A 23,263-nucleotide genomic window follows, 5' to 3' on the forward strand; every position below is an offset into this window, starting at 1 on the left:
CTCTGTCTATGGGATTTCACCACCAAGAATACTAAAATGGGTTTCTGTTTCCTTCTCCAGGGGATCTTCCCAATTCAGGGATCTCGCATCCCTGCATGGGCAGGCAGATTCTTTGCCACTGAGCCACCAGGGAAGTCCCAGACCTGGCGCATAGTGAACTCAACAAACCTAAGCAAGCTATTAGTAAGTCACTGGATCCTAAACTCTCCAGAGCAGTGAACAAGAAGACCTCTACTGCACTTACTCTGCTTTTCTCACCAGCTGCACACCTTGGGACAGAACTGAGATTCAGAACAGTTCTCTCTACTCCAGGCCCATGTCTCACCCACCACGTGGGCTACTGCCTCTGAGGGCCCAGGTCCAGGGTCTGGTGCTGGCTGGAACTCTGTATCATGGTAGCATCACCCACGAGTCTCCCCGCCTCCCCCCATCTCCCTGAATTGCAGACACCAGGCCTTCCTTGTCTGTCCATTGCAGAGACAGAACTTAAGGATACTTATTTTCCCCTTTCACTCCAAATTTCTATGATTCACGAAGAAATCCAATTTGGGACAATAATAGCATTTCCCTCTCTCAATAGACAATGTTGTTACTAGTATTTGAAACAAAATAAAACATTAATATTTGTTTGTTCAGGATTAGGAAAATGTGCGTTTACACTATTCCCGCTGGAAGGACTGTGGATTGGCATGACCTTATTTGGACAGAAATATTTCCATAGGCATACAGAGCCTTGAAGACCAGTTCAGAGCCTCAGAACTGTCTCTCCGTTGGGAATACATCTTAAGGAAATCAGCATACTCTGAAGGCTCCTGAGAGCATGGAAGTGATGAAGGAAGTGGACTCTGGGATCCTTGTTCCCCAGGGCGCATCCCTCATTCCCCATGTGACTGTAGGGAAGTGACAACTTCTGTTCTGAGTCTCTTTGTAAAATGAGGATATGAATAGTAACTTCTATTGTCGTTATTGTTATTGCTAAGTTGTGTCCAACTCTTTGTGACCCAATGGACTGCAGCATGCCAGGTTCCTCTGTCCTCCACTATCTCCCAGAGTTTGCTCAAATGCATGTCCACTGAGTCAGTGATATTGTCTAACCATCTTATCCTCTGCCACCCTCTTCTGCTTTTGCCTTCCATCTTTCCCAGCATCAGGCTCTTTTCAAATGAGTTAGCTCTTCTCATCAGGTGGCCAAAATATTGGAGCTTCAGCTTCAGTCCTTCCAATGAAAATTCAGGACAGATTTCCTTTAGGATTGACTGGTTTGATCTCCTTGCAGTCCAAGGGGCTCTGAAGAATCTTCCCTAGCACACAATTTGGAGGCATCAATTCTCTGGCGCTCAGCCTTCTTTAGGCTCCAACTCTAACCTCTATACATGACTACTGGAAAAACCATAGCTTTGACTATACAGGGCCATTACCAGTATAAGAGAGTATATGTAAAGTCCTTACAAAAGCACCCAACACACAGTGAGTGCTATGTCCACTGATCTATTGTTAACATATAAGAAGATTTAATGTAGCATAATTATTTATATCAAAGCTTCCAAACAACTTAAAACACCCAGATAGAGAGGAACAGTCAAATAAGTTGTGACACACACACCCACAGATTGGAATGTTATGTAGCCATTAAAGAAAATCACGAGAGGCAGTCCGAAGATGGTGGAGGAACAGGACAGGGAGACAACTTTCTCCCCCGTAAATTCATCAAAAGATCATTTGAATGTTGAGCAACTTCCACAAAACAACTTCTGAATGCTGGTGGAGGATACCAGGCACCCAGAAAGGCAGCCCAATCTCTTCAAAAGGAGTTAATCCAAAATATAAAAGACAGAAACAAAGACAAAAGATTTAGGGACGGAGACCTGTCCTGGGGAAGGAGTCGTGAAGGAGGAGAAGTTCCCACGCAGTAGGAAACCCTCTAACAGACATGTTTGTGGGGAGATTTGGAATTTCAGTGAAAGTGAAAGTCGTTCAGTCGTGTCTGACTTTTTGTGACTCCATGGACTATATAATCCATGGAATCCTCCTGGCCAGAATACTGGAGTGGGTAGCCTTTCCCTTCTCCAGGAGATCTTCCCAACCCAGGAATCTAATCCAGGTCTCCCACACTGCAGGCAGATTCTTTACCAACTGAGCCACAAGGGGAAGCCGAAGAATACAGGAGTGGGCATCTCAGAGGGTAACATAACAAGGAGGAAAAAAAAACCAAAACCCACAGTGAGAGAGTCAATTCCTAGGCAGGCTGATAAGAAGTCCAGGGTCTCTTGAGGAGGAGAAACAGGTATGGGGCTCTCAAGGAGAAGATAGGGGCTGGGAATTTTCAAGCAGGAGGAAAGGACAAACTTTTTTTTTCTACATTCCTTAATCTTAATCACATAAAATGTTTTTTTCTTTAAGCTGATGATTACTCAACAACACAATTCAGCTTAAACTCTGTACTAAGGAACATATTCTCTAAGCCTGGCTTCAGCAATACATGAACCATGAACTTTCCAGATGTTCAAGCTGGTTTTAAACAAGGCAGAGGAACCAGAGATCAAATCGCCAACATCTGCTGGATCATCAAAAAAGCAAGAGAGTTCCATAAAAACATCTATTTCTGCTTTATTGACTATGCCAAAGCCTTTGACTATGTGGATCACAATACACTGGAAAATTCTTCAAGAGATGGGAATACCAGACCACCTGACCTACCTCTTGAGAAACCTATATGCAGGTCAGGAAGCAACAGTTAGAACTGGACATGGAACAACAGACTGGTTCCAAATAGGAAAAGGAGTACGTCAAGGCTGTATATTGTCATCCTGCTTATTTAACTTATGTGCAGAGTACATCATGAGAAATGCTGGGCTGGAAGAAGCACAAGCTGGAATCAAGATTGCTGGGAGAAATACCAATAACCTCAGATATGCAGATGACACCACCCTTATGGCAGAAAGTGAAGAAGAGCTAAAGAGCCTCTTGAAGAAAGTGAAAGGGGAGAGTGAAAAAGTTGGCTTAAAGCTCAACATTCAGAAAACGAAGATCATGGCATCTGGTCCCATCACTTCATGGCAAATAGATGGGGAAACAGTGGAAACAGTGGCTGACTTTATTTTTGGGGGCTCCAAAATCACTGCAGATGGTGACTGCAGCCATGAAATTAAAAGACACTTACTCCTTGGAAGAAAAGTTATGACCAATCTAGATAGCATATTAAAAAGCAGAGACATTACGTCGCCACAAAGGTCTGTCTAGTCAAGGCTATGGTTTTTGCAGTGGTCATGTATGGATGTGAGAGTTGGACTGTGAAGAAAGCTGAGCACTGAAGAATTTATGCTTCTGAACTGTGGTGTTGGAGAAGACTCTTGAGACTCCTTTGGACTGCAAGGAGATCCAACCAGTCCATTCTAAAGGAGATCAGTCCTCGGTGTTCATTGGAAGGACTGATGTTGAAGCTGAAACTCCAACACTTTGGCCACCTCATGCGAAGAGTTGACTCATTGGAAAAAACTCTGATGCTGGGAGGGATTGGGGGCAGGAGGAGAAGGGGACAACAGAGGATGAGATGGCTGGATGGCATCACCAACTCGATGGACATGAGTTTGTGTGAAGTCTGGGAGTTGGTGATGGACAGGGAGGCCCGGTATGCTGCGATTCACGGGGTTGCAAAGAGTCGGACAGGACTGAGCGACTGAACTGAACTGAAGGATTATATAACAACAATGTATCCTGCTTGAGGACAGTTTCTCCTTCTTGAAAAACCTTCTGACTAATCCTATTATCCTAAAATGTATATTATGGGAGTGGGTCTGGTAAGATCTTTCTATTGTTAGTTCTAATCCTGTTATCTTAAAATGTAAACTGTGGGAGTGGGTCTGGTAAAATCTTTACAACACTGAGACATTCTTTTGATTTATTGTTATAACTAATTTAAAAAGTACATAGCTCCTTTGCCAAGACTCAAGGGGGGCATGCTCTGTCCCCTTCTTGATGTCTATGTCGAAAGCTTGCTTTGTCCCTTTTTAGACACTTTCATAAAACTCTGCTACACAAAAGCTCTTGAGTAATCAAGCCTGGTCCCTGGTCCTGAAGCTAAATCTTCTTCAGAGATCACGAATCCGACATCCTTCACCTATCTTTGTAAGCTATCAACAGAAAGTGAAGTCACTCAGTTGTGTCTGACTCTTTGCAACCCATGGACTATAGCCCACCAGGCTCCTCCGTCCATGGGATTCTCCAGGCAAGAATACTGGAATGGGTTGCCATTTCCTTCTCCAGGGGATCTTCCCGACCCAGGGATTGAACCCAGGTCTCCCACATTGCAGGCAGATGCTTTAACCTCTGGACCACCAGGGAAGCCCCAGCTATCAACAGAATGCCTGCCTAAAACACAACTGCACGTGAGGCAGACACTCAGGTCTGTCACCAGCAAGTGGGGGTTGGGCAGGGAGGTGTTTATGCTGCATTTAAAGTACATTTAAAGTTATAATGCTCTGGCTGTTCATAATAATTTAAGAGTTAATATATTTACATTTATTTTTATACATCCTGCATCTTTCCAAAATAGGTATGAAGCAGTTTACAATAAAATATTTAAAGAAAATAACATATTTTGTTGTGTTGACTTGTCAATTTCTTGATTTTTAGCACAGTAAGAACTCTTTACTAATAAATGTTATATTAATAACAGTTTTGAAAAAACATTATGCCCTATATCATTTATAATTCTGTACAATGTATTTCTAAAATGAAAAATATAATGCTAATTTAATAATAAATGATAAATGAAGTAGTTGCTTCTTTAATGCTAATTTTCTTCTTAATGCTAATTTTCATTATATTATTTTTATACGTGGGATTTTATTTTAGGTTCAGTTCAGTTCAGTTCAGTCGCTCAGTGGTGTCCAACTCTTTGCGACCTCATGAATAGCAGCACACCAGTTCTCCCTGTCCATCACCATCTCCCGGAGTTCACTCAGACTCACGTCCATCGAGTCAGTGATGCCATCCAGCCATCTCATCCTCAGTCATCCCCTTCTCCTCCTGCCCACAATCCCTCCCAGCATCAGAGTCTTTTCCAATGAGTCAACTCTTCGCATGAGGTGGCCAAAGTACTCGAGCTTCAGCTTTAGCATCATTCCTTCCAAAGAAATCCCAGGGCTGATCTCCTTTAGAACGGACTGGTTGGATCTCCTTGCAGTCCAAGGGACTCTCAAGAGTCTTCTCCAACACTGCAGTTCAGAAGCATCAATTCTTCGGTGCTCAGCCTTCTTCACAGTCCAACTCTCACATCCATACATGACCACTGGAAAACCATAGCTTTGACTAGACGGACCTTAGTCGGCAAAGTAACGTCTCTGCTTTTGAATATACTACCTAGATTGGTCATGACTTTTCTTCCAAGGAGTAAGAGTCTTTTAATTTCATGGCTGCAGTCACCATCTGCAGTGATTTTGGAGCCCCAAAAAATATTTTCGGTATTGTCTCTTAATATTCACTGCATCAGCGGTCCTTAGGGTAACGACCAGACCTGAATGCCCTGAGGACTATCTGAGGGAGCTAATGTGAGACAGCAATCCAATCCATGGAACTGCCAGAGAGACAAAAAAAAAAAAGACCTTTGCCTCAAAAGGCTCTAATGCAGCACAGTGACCCCTGGCATGCTCACAGAACAAAGGATTGAGCAAATACCAAAAGAAAGCAAGACTGCTGCCATATAGGGCCCTCCCTCCGTGGAGGCAGAGAGGCAGGCTTGTGACAGCCAGAGCCAGAAGGCAAGGGGCTGCTGCAGTCTAGGCCCCAGACACCGCCTCTTCCACCGAACTTTGAACAGGCTCCCATTTGCTAACCATGTCTTCCTGGCATCCTGGACAGTTGACATCTGCCAGGAGTGGCACAGCCTGAGATCAGCTCCCCAAAGGAAACCCACGGCACACCCGGGTCTGTGCTCTTGAGGCACATCCAGGAAACTGAGCAGCCGAGAGCAGGGAGGTGAATAAGCTGCATGGACCACCTGGAACAGTGTGCTCACCAAGCACCTGGTCACCTGAGTTGCTAGGATCTAGGAAGGGCACAAAACACACAGCCCATCTGGGATTGTGCCCCTGTGGAGCACCCAAGAACCTGAGCAGCTTAGATCTGAGAAGGGCATGAAATGCAGGGTCCACCTGGGACAGTGCCCTTGCAGAGCACCCTGGAGCCTGAGCAGTGTGGACCCAGGAAGTACACGCTGCCTTGGGCTGTGGCAAACCCAGTGTGGTCCATCCACTGTGAGCACTCCCCACACATGCCAGCAGTATTTATTTGCAAGGTCCCTCCTTCCCCACAACACAACTGAACAAGTGAGCCTAAATAAGTGGCTACCTTGGCCCCCTTGTGTCAGGGTGCAAATTAGATGCTGAAGAGACTTGGAAACAAAGGAAGCCAAAATAAACAAAGAGGGGGGAACCACTCTGGAAGTGACAGGTGCAACAGATTAAAACCCTGCAGTGAATGCTGAGAATGTGCATTTGAGTGGCACCTATAGACCTTGAGAACAAGTACAAGCCTGAACAAGGGACCATCTGACACTGAACTGACCCCACAGTGCCCATAACAGCACTAGAGAGATTCCTACAGCTTCAGTGTTTTTAGTATTATCACTTTTCAATTAAAAAAAAATTTTAGTTCTTTATTACTCCTTTAACTTTCATTTTTATAGCCTACTATTACCTTTCCCAAGAAAACCCTGTTTTTTAAAAACAAATTCATATATATTTTTTTTAATTTTTCTGATTAATTTTGTTCTGTATTTTTATACAGTATTTTTTGGAGTCTAACCTCTATTCTACGTTTTTAATCTTTGGTTTTTGATATTTATTATCAATTTGTACCTTTAAGATTCTAATCGTCAGTATCCATTTTCACTTAGGGATTTGATTACTGGCTTGATTGCTCTCTTGCCTTTTGACTCTCCCTTTTCTCCTCCAGATCACCTCTATCTCCTTCCTCCCTCTTCTCTTCTCTACACATCTCTGTGAACCTCTCTGGGTGTTCTGGGCTGTGGAGAGCACTTAGGGATTTGATTACTGGCTAGACTGCTCTCCTCCCTTTTGACTCCCCCTCTTCTCCTCCTGGTCACCTCTATCTCCCTCCTCCTTCTTCTCTTCTCTATGTAATTCTGTATATCTTTCTGGGTGTTCCTTCCTGCTGAGAATTGTCTTACCATTAACCTAGGGGTTTTATCTTCTGTGCTGTATGGATAGAGAAGTCCTGAGGCTACTGTCAGAGGACAGGAAATCCAGGAGGCTTAGCTCCAAAACTTTAGAACATAACAGAACTCCTGACTCCAGGGAACATTAATAGACAAGAGCTGACCCAAAAGTCTCCACACCTACAATGAAACCAAGCTCCACCAAAGAGCCTACAAGTTCCAGTACAAGACACACCACGCTAATTCTTCAGCAAAACAGAAACACAACCCTGAACATTAAAAGACAGGCTGTCCAAGGCCATGTCAAACCCACAGACACCCCAAAACTCACTATTGGACAGTTCACTGTACTTCTGAGAGAAGAGATTCAGCACCACCCACCAGAACAGACACAAGCTCCCCCAACCAGGAAACTTTGACAAGCCACTAGTCCAACCCCACCCACAGGGAGCAGACTCCACAATTAAGAGGAACCACAAACTTCCAGCTGGCAGAAAGGGCACCCCAAACACAGCAATCTAAACAAAATAAAAAGGTAGAGAAATATTCAGCAGGTGAAAGAATATGATAAAAACCTACCAAACCAAACAAAAGAGGAGGAGACAGAGAAGTCTACCTGAAAAAGAATACAGAATAATGATAGGAAAGATGATCCAAAGTCTTGAAAACAAATGGAGTTACAGATAAATAGACTAGAGACAAGGATTGAGAAGATACAAGAAATGTTTAACAAGGACCTAGAAGAAATAAAGAAGAGTCAATCAATAATTAACAATGTAATAACTAAGATTAAAAGCACTCTGGAGGAAATCAACAGTAGAATAACTGAGTCAGAAGAGAGGATAAGTGAGATGGAAGATAGAATGGTGGAAATAAATGAAGCACAGGGGAGTAAAGAAAAAAGAATTAAAAGAAATGAAGATGACCTCAGAGACCTCTGGGACAATGTTAAATGCCCCAACATTCGAATCATAGGTGTCCCAGAAGAAGAAGACAAAAAGAAAGGGCATGAGAAAATACTTGAGAAGATAATAGTCGAAAACTTCCCTAAAATGGGGAAGGAAATAACCACCCAATTCCAAGAAACCCAGACAGTCCCAAACAGGATAAACCCCAGGTGAAACACCCCAAGACACATATTAATCAAACTAACAAAAATCAGACCCAAAAAGCAAATGTTAAAAGCAGCAAGGGAAAAGCTACAAATAAACACAAAGGGGTCCCCATAAGGGTAACAGTTGATCTTTCAATAGAAACTCTTCAAGTCAAAAGGGAATGGCAGGACATACTTAAAGTGATGAAAGAGAAAAACCTACAACCAAGATTACTTTACCCAGGAAAGATCTCATTCAGATATGAAGGAGAAATCAAAAACTTTACAGACAAGCAAAAGCTCAGAGAATTCAGCACCGCCAAACCAAACAAATGCTGAAGGATCTTCTCTAGACAGGAAACACAGAAAAGGTTTATAAAAACGAACCCAAAACAACAAAGTAAATGGTAACGGGATCATACTTATCAATAATTACCTTAAATGTAAATGGGTTAAATGCTCCAACCAAAAGACAAAGACTGGATGAACAGACACAAAAACAAGATCCCTATATATGCTATCTCTAGGAGACCCACCTCAAACCCAGGGACACATACAGACTGAAAGTGAAGGGCTGGAAAAAGATATTTCACGCAAATGGAGAGCAAGAGAAAGCAGAAGTAGCAATACTCATAACAGATAAATTAGACTTTGAAATAAAGACTGTGATACGAGACAAAGGACACTACATAATGAGCAAAGGACCAATCCAAGAAGGAGATATAACAATTATAAGCATATATGCACCCAACATAGGAGCACCTCAATATGTAAGGCAAATGCTAACAAGTATGAAAGGGGAAATTAACAGTAACACAATTATAGTGGGGGACTTTAATAGCCCACTCACACCTATGGATAGATCAACTAAACAGAAAATTAGCAAGGAAACAGAAACTTTAAAGGACACAATAGACTAATTAGATGTAATTGATACCTATAGGGCATTTCACCCCAAAACAATGGATTTCACCTTCTACTGAAGTGCACGCGGAACATTCTCCAGGACAGATCACATCCTGCACCATAAATCTAGCCTTGGTAAATTAAAAAAAAAACTGAAATCATTTCAAGCATCTTTTCTGATCACAATGCAGTAAGATTAGATGTCAACTACAGGAAAAAAAAAACTATTAAAAATACAAACATGGAGGCTAAAACAACACACTTCTTAATAACCAACAGATCGTGGAAGAAATCAAGAAGGAAATCAAACTATGCATAGAAACAAATGAAAATGAAAACACAACAATCCAAAACTTATCGGATTCAGTAAAAGCATAGCAATACAAGGCTACCTCAAGAAACAAGAGAAACACCAAATGAACAACCTAACTTTACACCAAAAGCAACTAGGATAAGAAGAAAAGAAGAACCCCAAAGTTAGCAAAAGGAAAGAACTTATAAAAATCAAACAGAAATAAATGAAAAAGAAATGAAGGAGACTATAACAAAAATCAGCAAACTAAAAGCTGGTTCTTTGAGAAGATAAATAAAATAGACAAACCATTAACCAGACTCATCAAGAAAAAAACAGAGAAGAATCAAATCAATAAAGTTAGAAATGAAAATGAAGAAATCACAACAGACAACACAGAAATATAAAAGATCATGAGACTACTATGAGCAATTATATGCCAATAAAATGGACAACTTTGAAGAAATGGACAAATTCTTAGAAAAGTATAACCTTCCAAAACTGAACTAGGAAGATATAGAAAATCTTAACAGACCCATCAAAAGTACAGAAATCAAAACTGTAATCAAAAATCTTCCAACAAACAAAAGCCCAGGACCAGATGGCTTCACAATTGAATTCTACCAAAAATTTAGAGAAGAGCTAACACCTATCCTACTCAAACTCCTCCAGAAAATTGCAGAGTTAGGTAAACTCCCAAGCTCATTCTATGAGGCCACCATCACCCTAATACCAAAACCAGACAAAGATGCCACAAAAAAGGAAAACTACAGGCCCATATCACTGATCAACAGAGATGCAAAAATCCTCAACAAAATTCTAGCACACAGAATTCAACAACATATTTAAAAAATCATACGTCATGACCAAGAGGGCTTTATTCCAGGGATGCAAAGATTCTTCAATATTCACAAATCAATCAATATGATACACTATATTAACAAATTGAAGATTAAAAACCGTATGATTATCTCAATAGATGCAGAGAAACCCTTTGACAAAATCCAACACCCATTTATGATAAAAACTCTCCAGAACACAGGCATAGAAGGAATATGCCTCAACCTAAGAAAAGCCATATACAACAAACCCACAGAAAACATTATCCTCAATGGAGAAAAATTGAAAGCATTTCCTCTAAAATCAGGAACCAGACAAAGGTGACCACTGTCACCACTACTATTCAACATAGTTTTGGAAGTCCTAGCTACAGCAATAAGAGACAAAAAAGAAATAAAAGGAATGCAGATTGGAAAAGAAGAAATAAAACTCTCACTGTTTGCAGATGACATGATCCTCTACATAGAAGAGCCTAAAGACACCACCAGAAAATTACTAGAGCTCATCAATGAATATAGTAAAGTTGCAGGATACAAAATTATTACACTGAAATCCCTTGCATTCCTATACATTAACAATGAGAAAACAGAAAAAGAAATTAAGGAAACAATCCTATTCACCATTGCAATGAAAACAATAAAATATTCAGGAATAAATTTACCTAAAGAAACAAAAGATCTATATATGGAAAATGATAAAACACTGATGAAAGAAATGAAAGATGATACAAATAGATGGAGAAATATACCATGTTTGTGGATTGGAAGAATCAATATAGTGAAAATGAGTATGCTACCCAAAGCAATCTATACATTCAATGCAATCCCTATCAAGCTACTGGGACGATCGGCGTGTCACTACCAATGGTATTTTTCACAGAACTACAATAAATAATTTTACAACTTGTATGGAAACAAAAGAAAACCTCGAATAGCCAAAGCAATCTTGAGAAAGAAGAATCAAACTGGAGGAATCAACCTGCCTTACTTCAGACTACTACAAAGCTACACTCATCAAGACAGTATAGTACTGGCACAAAGACAGAAATATAGATCAATAGAACAAAACAGAAAACCCAGAGATAAATCCATACATCTATGGACACCTTATCTTTGACAAAGGAGGCAAACATATACAATGGAGAAAAGGCAATCTCTTTAAGAAGTTGTTCTAGGAAAACTGGCCAACCACCTGTAAAACAATGAAACTAGAACACTTTCTAACACCATACACAAAAATAAACTCAAAATGGATTAAAGATCTAAATGTAAGACCAGAAACTATAAAACTCTTAGAGGAAAACATAGGTATAACACTCTCTGATATAAATCACACCAAGATCCTCTATGATCCATCTCCAGAGTAATGGAAATAAAAACAAAAATAAACAAATGGGACCTAATTAAACCTAAAAGCTTTTGCACAACGAAGGAAACTATAAGCAAGGTGAAAAGACAGCCTTCAGAATGGGAGAAAATAGTAGCAAATGAAACAACTGACAAAGAATTAATCTCCAAAATATACAAGCAGCTCATGCAGCTCAAAACCAGAAAAATAAATGACCCAATCAAAAACTGGGCCAAAGCTAAACAAACATTTCTTCAAAGAAGACATACAGACAGCTAACAAACACAAGAAAAGATGCTCTGCATCACTCATTATCAGAGAAATGCAAATCAAAACCACAGTGAGGTACCATCTCATGCCAGTCAGAATGGCTGCCATTTTAGTCTACAAACAATAAATGCTGGAGAGGATGTGGAGAAACCCCCTTACACTGTTGATGGAAATGCAATCTAGTACAGCCACTTTGGAGAACAGTGTGGAGATTTCTTAAAATACTGGAAATAGAACTGCCAGACAACCCAGCAATTGCACTGCTGGGCATATACACTGAGGAAACCAGAATTGAAAGAGACACATGTACCACAATGTTCATTGCAACACTGTCTGAAACAGCTAGGGCATGGAAGCAACTTAGATGTCCACAGGCAGACGAATGGATAAGGAAGATGTGGTACGTATACACAATGAAATATTACTCAGCTATTAAAAAAAAAGAACACATTTGAGTCAGTTCTAATGAGGTATATGAAACTGGAGCCTCTTATACAGAGTGAAGTCAGAAACACCAATACAGTACATTAACACATATATTTGGAATTTAGAAAGATTGGGGAACACATGTACACCTGTGGCTGATACATGTTGATGTATGACAAAAAACATCACATACTGTAAAGTAACAAGCCTCCAATTTAAAAATTAATTAGTTTTTTTTAAAATAGAAAATCACAAAACACAGGGATACAAGATAATGTTCACACTATTTTGGTATAAAGAAGAAAAAAAAGCGGGATACAAAAGCAAACAGGCAACACAATTACTAATTTGATAAAAGAAAAACACACACAGGGATATGCATATAAACATAAAGAAAAAAGACTAGAAGGAAGAAAACCCAAGAAAACAAGTGTTGTTTTCCTGCTAGGTAGTAGGAGTTTTAGGTGACTTTTTTTCTCTTTTTGATACTTCTCAATACATTCTAAAAGTTCCAACAAAAAGGGTGTTCATTTTACAAACATCAAATAGTAACTGTGTTTTTTAAATGTTTACCTCAGGGTTCTCTGACTGTGAGGTGCCAATGCCTGTCATGCTGCCATGTCTGTGAAAAATAGAATACAACCTGCTCTAAGGTACTGACACAGACACACCAGAGGCCACCATGCAGCTCCCAGCAATGGCAGTCAGTGCAGTACGTCTATGGCACATAAAAGTACTTTTTTTCCTTCTAAGGCACTTGAGTTTCCACCAAGAAGGCTCACCTTAAACTAATAATCATAGTAGCATGAGAAGTTAAATATTCACTAAGCACTCCTCATGTGCCAGGGTCTGTGCTTAATGGCTCAAAACCACAACTTTGTTTGATCTTTACACTCCCTGTGTGAGTTTTTCCCATTTCTCAGATGAGGAAATGGAAGCTCATCAAGGTTGTTCTGTTTGACACTGAACCCAGGTCAAGCTCATGCTTCTACAGTCCCTTCTTCCCTGAATCAAAATAATACAAAATATTTTAGAAACAAGGAAATGTATGGGATTATAAGGTCTAAGGTAGAAATATCTTGTGGCAACTTGGTGTGGCCAATTAAGGATGAGAAAAACTAATCTAGAAAATGAACTTTTATAACAAAGTCATTCTGAAGATAATAAAACTAAAAGGTAAGTAAACTACACTGCAAGGATATCCAGCCAGTCCATCCTAAAGGAGATCAGTCCTGAGTGTTCATTGGAAGGACTGATGTTGAAGCTGAAACTCCAATACTTTGGCCACCTGATACGAAGAGCTGACTCATTTGAAAAGACCCTGATGCTGGGAAAGACTGAAGGCAGGAGGAGAAGGGGATGAGAGAGGATGAGATGGTTGGATGGCATTACCAACTCAATGGACATGAGTTTGGGTAAACTCTGGCAGTTGGTGATGGACAGGAAGCCTGGTATGCTGTGATCCATGGTGTTGCAAAGAGTTGGACATGACTGAGTGACTGGACTGAACTGAACTGAAAGTAAACTACAAGTTAGAAATAAAGAACTCTTTAGATCAAAATTCTTTCCCATAATCCTGTGCCAATGTAGTATTAAAAAAGGATACTGTAACATTCACATGATCTAAATCAAGAATTCAGATACCCCATTTTGTTGGCAACAAAGAATAAAGTCAGAGGCCATCTTGGAAATCCAAAATAACACCACATGTGCACTGCAGTTCCATTCTTCCTGCTAATACAACATTTCCGGGATAATGGCCTATATGGTAAAAAAAAATCTTAAAATGAGTGGATATATGTATGTGTTTAACTGCTTCACTTTGCAGTACACCTAAAACTAAAACATTGTAAATCAACTATACTCCAAAAAACTTTTATAAAAAGATTTCAGGGAGCTCTTGCCAGTCAAGATAAACATTATAATTATAATTATAGCAATATTTCAAAAGTAGTAAAAAGAACTTCAGACTTTATCTAGACTCATTTACTCCATGGAGATTTTCAATTCCATATTTTGGTAAACACTGATTAACTTTTTTTTTACAACTGCTTAGTTCAACCACAACGTACCCTTGAATGTACTTCGGCAATTAATTAGGCAAACAATTAGGCAATTTGTTTGTTTGGCAAACAATTAGGGACACCTCCACTCAAAGTACACTATCGTAAGACAAAAGCTAGCACCTAAACCCTAGTTTACCCTAGAAAAGGGGTGACTGTGGTGCCTCTAGTACCTGCTTATCTTCATGAACCAGACTTAAGAAATTATGTATACATAGGTGAGTCAACTTTTGATTTCTGAGAGTTGGGTTCATCAACGACAGTTGCCTTTGTGTCTTTGGGCAATACAGAGCAGAAACCAGAGATACTTACCCGCACTGCTTCAGACTTCTTGTGAAACATCTCTTCCATGTTCTTTGCCAGCTTTTTCACCAGCTGGAGACCATCAATTTCTTCTATGGCAACATCCTTCTCATACTCTTTGTATTTCTGTAAGGAGGATGGACAGCATTAAAGACACAAGATATCATCAAACACAATGCCCATGATGCCAGAGCACATTTACTTAAAAGGAATAAGTAAAAATAAAAATTTCTGTTGGATTTGGGGAGATTGGACTGTATTTCAAAATTATTAAACTAACTAAAGAGAAATGTGAAAATTGGCTCTGGCTTTCTTGAAGCTTAACTAGTATCCGGAAAAGAAAAAAAAAAAAATCAACCCTAAAGTAATCAAAGTAGAGCACCTTATACACATTTTATCATGTGAGAGTCCCTGCTGTCAATTTTTAGTATTTTGATTCAATTCAGTTACTGAGGGCTTCCTAAACATCCTTAAGGAACTCACAAAAAGAGGCATGTAAACAAACAACAGTAAAACAGCAACATATATTAGGATAACCTTGATTTCACGGTTTGTGAGTGTTCATAAGCAACTAATTTGTCCCACAGTATACTCAAATTCTCAAGGACAACTTGTCATTTCAAGTGAAAGGAAAGTGTTAGTTGCTCAGTTATGTCTGACTCTTTGCAACCCCATGAACTGTATGTAGCCCACCAGGCTCCTAAGTCAATGGAATTCTCCAGGCAAGACTATTGCAGTGGGTTGCCATTTTCTCCTCTAGGGAATCTTCCTGACCCAGGAACAGAACTCAGGTCTCCTGCATTGTGGCAGATTCTTTACCGTCTGAGCCAAAACCCACCGAATAACTCAGAAATTTATCTGTCTAAACCAGCAGTTCTCAAAGTGACCCGAGAACACCTGTACGGTCCCTGAGACCCTTTCAACAGTCCACGAAGCCCTTCATTTTCCCAACAGATTATTTATATGAAGTCGTATCTTCTTACTTGATTTTAACAAATCACAGTAGATTGAACACAAAAGCAGGTAAGAAAATCTACCTATCTTCTCTAAAACCAAATCTTGAAAAGATTTGCAAAAATGAAAAAAATGCCACTCTTCTAATATGTTTTTTTAAATTATTTTTAATAAAATATGTATGTTAACATGCAATGAGTCTTTTTATTTTGAACTTGTTAATTTTTAAATTAATGAATTATTGGTTTTAATTTCTAATTTGGCAAATATTTATATATACAACTTGCATAAACAGATGCTCTTAAGGGTCCTCAGTATTTTTTAAGTGTGTAAAGGGGTCCTGAGGCCAAAAAGTTTGATATAACTAAACATTTAATTTTGTTCCCATGGAAAAGAAATATTGCTTATTGATTTAAAAGACCTTCCAAACGGAGCTCAAAATACTGTTAATGTCAAGAAGAATCCTTCACATTTATGTAGCTATCAAAAGTCTAGAGAACTAAAAATACTGGGGGCTTTACATTTCCCCTCATTTGGATGAAAAACCTGAATCAGTTACTCACCCTGCCAAGTTTCTACTTAAGGAAAACACAAGGATTCACATGTAATCTGGACTATAGAGACTTTAAGAGTAATTTCTGAAATGGAAAATAAACCAACTTTTTAATGCAGGATAATTTCAAGATACAAATTTCTATTTTCTCTCTATGTCCTCTCCATCTCCTTCAAACACGTAAACCAGGAGGCGGTTCAGTCTTTCCCTGCCCCAAGGAAAGGAGTGTGTGTGTGATCTACTACTACAAATGACCCACTACATCCTTTAAAACATGCTCTGAGAGCTCTGCATGGTCCTATAATACAGGGGTCCCCAACAGCCAGGATCTAATGCCTGATGATGTGAGATGGAGCTGATGTAATAAACAGAAAGAAAGTGCACAATAAATGTAAGGCACTTGAATCACCCTGAAACCATCCCCCCACACTGGTCCATGGAAAAATGGTCTCCTACAAATCAGTCCCTGGTGCCCAAAATGGTTGGGGACCACTGCTATAATGAATCATGAGTTGTAAGTGACTTTCTTCTCCCTGCTCCCTGAAAATGTCCATAAAAATCTTAGATATTTGGGTTGAGTCCTTCACTTCCCTGGAAAACCATCATTTCTTTTTCTAGCCTTCCCTCACTCTTCGACAAGGCTCTCCTCGTTTCCCAAACAAGGAGGCTACACCTTCCCTCCAGGTTCCCAGAGCATTCTGTGCTCACCTCTCCCTCACCTCTCCTGGCATCAGAGCTTGTGTGGTCCAGGAGTTAAGGACAACCCCCCAGCCCACAGCAGACACTCACATAACTTCGCTGGATGAAGCCTGTTGCAGCACAGCTGCAATGCTACAATACAAGAAAGATGCAAGTAAGGATGCAGCTGACTGATGCTCCTGTAAGGGTGACCTCCCCACTCCTTGGGAGGTTGGCTGGCTTGGCCCCGGCTGTGGGACTCTAGCCAGCCCATGCCTGGCTCAGGCTAACAGCGTCCTCTGGTGCATGAATAAAACTTCAGTGACAATCACTGGAAACTTTCCCTAAGTTCAAATGCAAGCCAGTGATATCTTTGGAGCCAAAAATTCTGGGGGTTCTCTGCTGCCTGCCAGATGTGCTCCAAAAGCCAAGAGCCAAGGCCAGCTTAGACACAAGGTTGACTCACTACCCAAAATACAAAGTTCAAGAAGCGAGTAAAACAAAACAAACTAATGTCAGTCTAATATTTATAGTCAGGGAAATAAATCTCTATCGTAATTCTGAGCCTAAAGGTGATCTAGAGGCTTAAGATAAAGAAAATGAATTTCACAATTAGCTTTTACCTAAATCTTTTGTTTTTTACATTGAGTCCCATTATTTTGATCATATCTGTCACTTTCATGTGTTTTTCTCCAAACAGACTTCTAGAAGGGAACCAGTTGATACAACTCTGACTATCCACCAAGTTCTCAATGAGACCTTCCTGCATCCTCTCTTCTTCTGACTCTGCTCCGTAAAAAGGAACCACTGATTTTATGACGGTCTGCTGGTGTCCCAGGATTCCTTGTGCCTTGTGACCTGGCTAACTAAGCTCAACATGAAGCTCTGTGCAAGCCAAGGATTCCAGATCTGGGACAAACGTAGCAGGTCACTGGTTCTACTCCTCTTCCAGCATAAGCTCTCTCCCCTTAGGACATGTGACAATGAGTCCTCTTTGCCAATGAGCCAAGTCTCATACTACTTTCTCACCACCCCAGGGAACTAATCCCATAAGCAAAAAAACATTCTGCTTTTCAAGATGTGTCAATGCCTGTTGGAATCAGGTCAGAACAATGTAATGTCTTCCTCTCACTAGGAAACATTACTCTTTGCTGGAATCAAAAGATTTTGAATAACAGAGGGAGTAATCAAGTGATAGTCATTAACCAACTTCAAACCCTTAGCAGCTCAGAATGGTGATATACACCAAAAGCATCAAAAACATACCTATGGTACAAAACCAAGCAATATGACCTCCGGCAACTGAACTGAGTAAGCTACAACAGTACAGCAAATGCCACACAGCCATCCCGAATTGTGCAAAAGAATGTAGGAAACTAGTATACAGAATGTTACAATTGGTTACAGATAGTAATTGGTGACTTTTTGCTTTAAATTACTAAACTGCCTATACATACACACACACACACACACACACACAAACACTGTGAGGACAGATGCCAAATGCTCACAGCTGGCTGCACTATTACAAATAATTATTTTTCTTTCTTCTTTCTGCTCACCTGTATTTTCTAATTTCTGTAATGAGCATACTATTTCAGAAACTAGAGAATGTATACAAGCCATAGTTATATGCAGAACAGAAGATGGGCACTTATTAACAAATTTCTGTAGGGGAATGCAGCCCCAATTAGAATCTGTGTAGTTAAGCAGCATGTCTTCATTAGCTGAGCCTAAGGAAGTTAGCAAAATTAGTCTTCCGTGTGTCACAAGCCCAGCACGGCTCCAGGAGCTTTTCATGTATCAATTTGTCTAATCCTCACAGCTACCGTCTGGGGCAGGTGTCATCCCCACGTTGCAGATGGGGAACTGAGGCAAAGAAAGACTTAGTCATTGTTGAAAGTCAAATGGTTAGAGAATGAGTTTTAAACTTAGCGAGGTCTGACTTCAAACTGCTTGGTCCTTTGAAATTAGCAGGTAGAGGGTGAAGGGCTGATAATCTAAATACTTGTGATCTTGTTTCAGAGGGCCCATTTTACTGCCATCACAGTGCCTGTTTCATTGATTTGTAGCTTTTAGTGGCTTAAACTAACCAAGAGACTCAAATACCTAAAACCAGAGACATCATCAGTTAACAAGGGTGGCAGCTGTTTACAAGTCTCCTCCAGGTGAGCAAAAGCCATATGGCCAGGGCTGGCTGCATGTCATAGGAGGAGATGCTATCCCTCTACTCGGGGGATGAGCTTATAGCCTGTCCCCAGAGAAGCAGACACAGCTCTTGCCTCTTAAAGAGGCCCAGAAGCCTCGACTGTATTGTGTGTGTGTGTGGTCAGTCACGTCAGTCATGTTCGACTCTGCGCAACTTCATGGACCATAGCCCACCAGGCTCCTCTGTTTATGGGATTTTCTGGAATGAGTTGCCATGCCCTCCTCCAGGGAATCTTCTCAACTCAGGGACTGAACCCGCGTTTCCTGTGTCTTCACCGCTGAGCACCAGGGAAGCCGTCTGAATTATACTGGGCTGGCCAAAAAGCTCATTGGTAAGATGCTATGGAAAAGCCCCAACGAACTTATTAGCCCATCCAATGTATTACTCCTTGGCTGTGTTCTGGCTACACATTGTCCTATTCTCCAAGGTATCAGGAATAACCTGAAGCCACACAGCTATGATGGCAGTAACACTTTCTTTTCTATAGCCTCAAGGGTTGCTCTGACAATTACTTTGTTTTGTGTAAAAAACAGCCATTTGTCAACTGGGTAAAGGAATCTGGAAAGTACCAGCACGTCTCTGTCAACACACACAATGAAGGCAAAGGGGAAGACCAAAGTGGGAGAGACACTATGCCACCTGATCGAAGATTCAGGCCAGTTTGTATTGGACCTCTGACTCCAAAGCTCCATTTATTTTTCCACAAACATCTATTTTGTGTCTCTGGTATGCCAGGCAGGGGTGGGGTACCAGGCACAATATGATGAGTAAAGCAAAGCTGAAGAAAGCTCATGGTCTAAATGGCCAGGAATGTTCTGATGATTAACCAGAAAAGAAGACACAACATCATCATAACCACCCTGATGGGGTGGTCAAGGCAGTCACTCCAACTTTCTGGACCCCTAAAGGATGACTAGGCTAAGAAGAGGGGAGATGAAGCAGGGGACGAGCAGAACGGTAGGTATGGAGAGCTAAGACAAGAGGCTGCCTGGAACACAGGGAACCACCCCTGTTCCACTTCCCTGGTGCATGGATGGCTAGGACAGGGGAATCTGGTGAGAGACGAGGTCAAAGAAGTGAGCAGGGCCAGGCCATCAGAGGTAGTATGCTAGGATGAAGAGTTTGGACGTTATCTGGACATGGGTAGGAGGCTGAGGGTATGGATTCAAACAACAATCAGAACCACTGAAGGATTTAAGGGTAGGAGGGACCCAAGACCAGATTCATGGTTTTGAAAAATCTCAGTGTGTGGAATGGGAAGGAGGAACATAAAACTGGCAAGGAACTGGGAAACTGAGATAACCAGGACTTGGGAAACAGCACTGGAGAAGAGTCAGGGAATGAGAGGTGGGCTCCTTGGGAGACATCAAGAGGTCTGATGGCCAGACACAGCGGCACAGTGCCTACATAGAACAGGCCACTCTAAATCTTCGTGTTCTCCTGTTTTGCCCCCTTTGAATTTCTGCTATAGAAGATTCTGGTATATGTAATATTTTCATACGAATGCCTTTCTGAACTTCTAATGCAGGAGACAAATTCCAATGAGGTGGTTGATGACACTGATGTTCTTCACTCTGCCACCTCTGACCATCCTCTGCGGCTCCCTCTGGTTTGAGGAAGAAGCTGCAGACACCTGAGCAACACAGCCTGTGTGCCTTTACCCAAGGCCAGGGTCAAGGCAGAACACAGCCCTTCACAAGAGCACCTCTGAGCACTCATGACACAGAAGGAAGGCAGTCCAAGAAACTTTTTATTCCCTGTGTCACAGGAGGCCATCTGAAGCTTCCATTCCTTCTGTTAGCAGAATCAGCATTTGGCAAGAAATCTTGTGATGAGCCAAGAACATTTATCATTTGAGAAGGGAGACACAGAAATGCATTATTTCTGTAGCATCTATTTTGCCAGATCATTTCACACAAACACCAGGAAGAGAAAAGCACTACTTCACTGTCAGAACACGTAATGTTGTTCATACCTTAGGGTCATTTTTTTTTTCCTACGTGATAACTGCATATCTAGGAGTAAGTCACCAGGAACAGCCTCCGGAGAGAGGGCTTCAGTCAGGAGGCTTCTGACCAATCACAATCAATTAGCATAGCAGCCAAACACTGAAGAGGAGCTCTGAGTGTGCTCCGCATCAGCAAAGAAGACCGTCCTGCAGAGGATGGATGCAGCAGTACCATTAGCCAAGAGCTGGAACATCTGAACATGGTCTCTTGGCCAAATTTTCTCATCACAAAATGAAATTACATTTCTAGAGTCAGTATAATTAAATCACTAGATGAGGGTTGACAGACAGTCCAGGGGAGAACACGGTAGAGCAAAGACCTGCTTGTCCCCAAGTGAGAATCTGGAGAGGTTGCCTAAAAGACTATAACTTGAGAGAAACTAGCCTCATCTTCATTCCACCCCTAAGCCTCCAGCACCTCCCCTAAAAACTCCTGTCGCAGTTTCCCAGTAAACTCTGTTACTGGGAAAGCAACCCACACAGGTTAAGCCCAGAACCCTTCAAAGGGACTTGTTACATAAAAGCGGAAGATGCCTCTTGTTCCTACCTTAAGATTCCATTTTTGGTCTAATTCTCACTCCTTCAAGCTCTGAAGTAGATACAGAACAGCAGATAAAATCATTAAACTATTTAGGTAAAGATCACACCAATATTAGAAAGGAACTTAGACTGGAATTACTGCTATTTTCATTCATTCAACAAATATTTACAAACTGCTTGCAACCCAGGGATTGAATCCAGGTCTCTCGCATTATAAAGAATTTGCCTGCAATATGGGAGACCTGGGTTCGATCCCTGGGTTGGGAAGATCCCCTGGAGAAGGGATAAGGCTATCCACTCCAGTACTCTGGCCTGGAGAATTCCATGGACTACAGTCCATCGGGTCACAAAGAGTCAGACACAACTGAGTGACTTTCAAAAAACCACCTTCAGGCAGGTGGCGGGGGAGGGGGGAATGGGGAGCCACTGACAAATATACTTATTCCCTTGGATATGAGAAGGCTAATTTTTTGTTCTTTTTATTAACAATAAGTAATAAATAAGCTGGAGCAGAGTCACAAGAGTTACTTTAGTCAAAGTCTAAGCTGTGATGTCCCACACAGATGTTATACGTGTGTCTCCTCCCAGGGTCACACCTGTCTGCCAGGCAGGTATGTCACTTCCACCAGATGTGGGGAGAGCATTGCGTATCCTCTAGTAAGTGCAGAACAGTCTGTAAAGCACAGACATGTATTCCTCCCTGAGTAGGGAAGGGTGAGTAGCAGGAAATGTGGGCAACCCAAACTGATTTATAAACACTGAAAAACTGGCCAGGAATAAGACTGACATGACAGTCAACAGGGAGGAAAAGGGTCTCGGGAAAGAATGTAAAATAATGAATTGTTCATGGGTTGAAGAAAAGATGACCATGCCACATATGTAATTCCCTGGCTCTGGGGAGATACGTTTACAAAGTATCCTATTAGTGTAATGAGATGGCCACGAGCCATCACAAGGATCACAAGGTAGTTGGCCAATAGAGGCAAGATATCTGTGGCCAGGGCTTGATGAATGCTGGGAACGGGGGTGGGGGGCAGGGGGAGGGTGGGAAGGGAGAGTCTCTTTAGACTGCACGAAAGCTTTTCATACGTCCCTCTGTGCTCATGCTTTGTTACGCAATCATATCCGACTCTTTGCGACCCCGTGGACTGTAGCCTGCCAGGCTCCTCTGTCTATGGGATTTCCCAGGCAAGAATACTGGAGTGCGCTGTCATTTCCTTCTCCAATGGGTTTCCCAACTCAGGGACTAAACCTGTGTTTCCTGCACTAGCAGGCAGATTCTTTACCACCACTGCACCACCTGGGAAACCAAGGTCATCACCACCTATCTATAATTTCTTTTAATAAAATGCATGTAAGTGGGCAGATATAATATTAAATATTACTCTATCATTCTGTAATTTTGAAATGACACATGCACACATTTTAAAAAGGTACACATGTTAAGTAGATACTGTTTAAATATACATATTAAATAGATACACATGTTAAATATTTTTTAGAAACTGTAATTTTAAAAAACATTTTGAAAATCAACATCATTAAAATTTTTGGTTTATAAATATAACCTTAAATGCAGGGCATCAAGAAGCTTAAAGAACTAT

General features: G+C 41.0%; 1 protein-coding gene across 1 annotated transcript in view; it reads right to left on the reverse strand.

Annotated features, from left to right (window-relative positions):
* CACNA2D3 (calcium voltage-gated channel auxiliary subunit alpha2delta 3) overlaps positions 1-23,263 on the reverse strand; it is an 875,864-nt gene that overhangs the window by 674,506 nt on the left and 178,095 nt on the right. Inside the window, exon 3 of the mRNA XM_068982393.1 lies at positions 14,727-14,843. Within this exon, the coding sequence (XP_068838494.1) occupies positions 14,727-14,843 (117 nt within the window). The remainder of the gene's footprint in view (positions 1-14,726; positions 14,844-23,263) is intronic.

The sequence above is a fragment of the Capricornis sumatraensis genome, chromosome 10, assembly GCF_032405125.1.
Source record: "Capricornis sumatraensis isolate serow.1 chromosome 10, serow.2, whole genome shotgun sequence".
Classification (NCBI taxonomy): domain Eukaryota; kingdom Metazoa; phylum Chordata; class Mammalia; order Artiodactyla; family Bovidae; genus Capricornis; species Capricornis sumatraensis.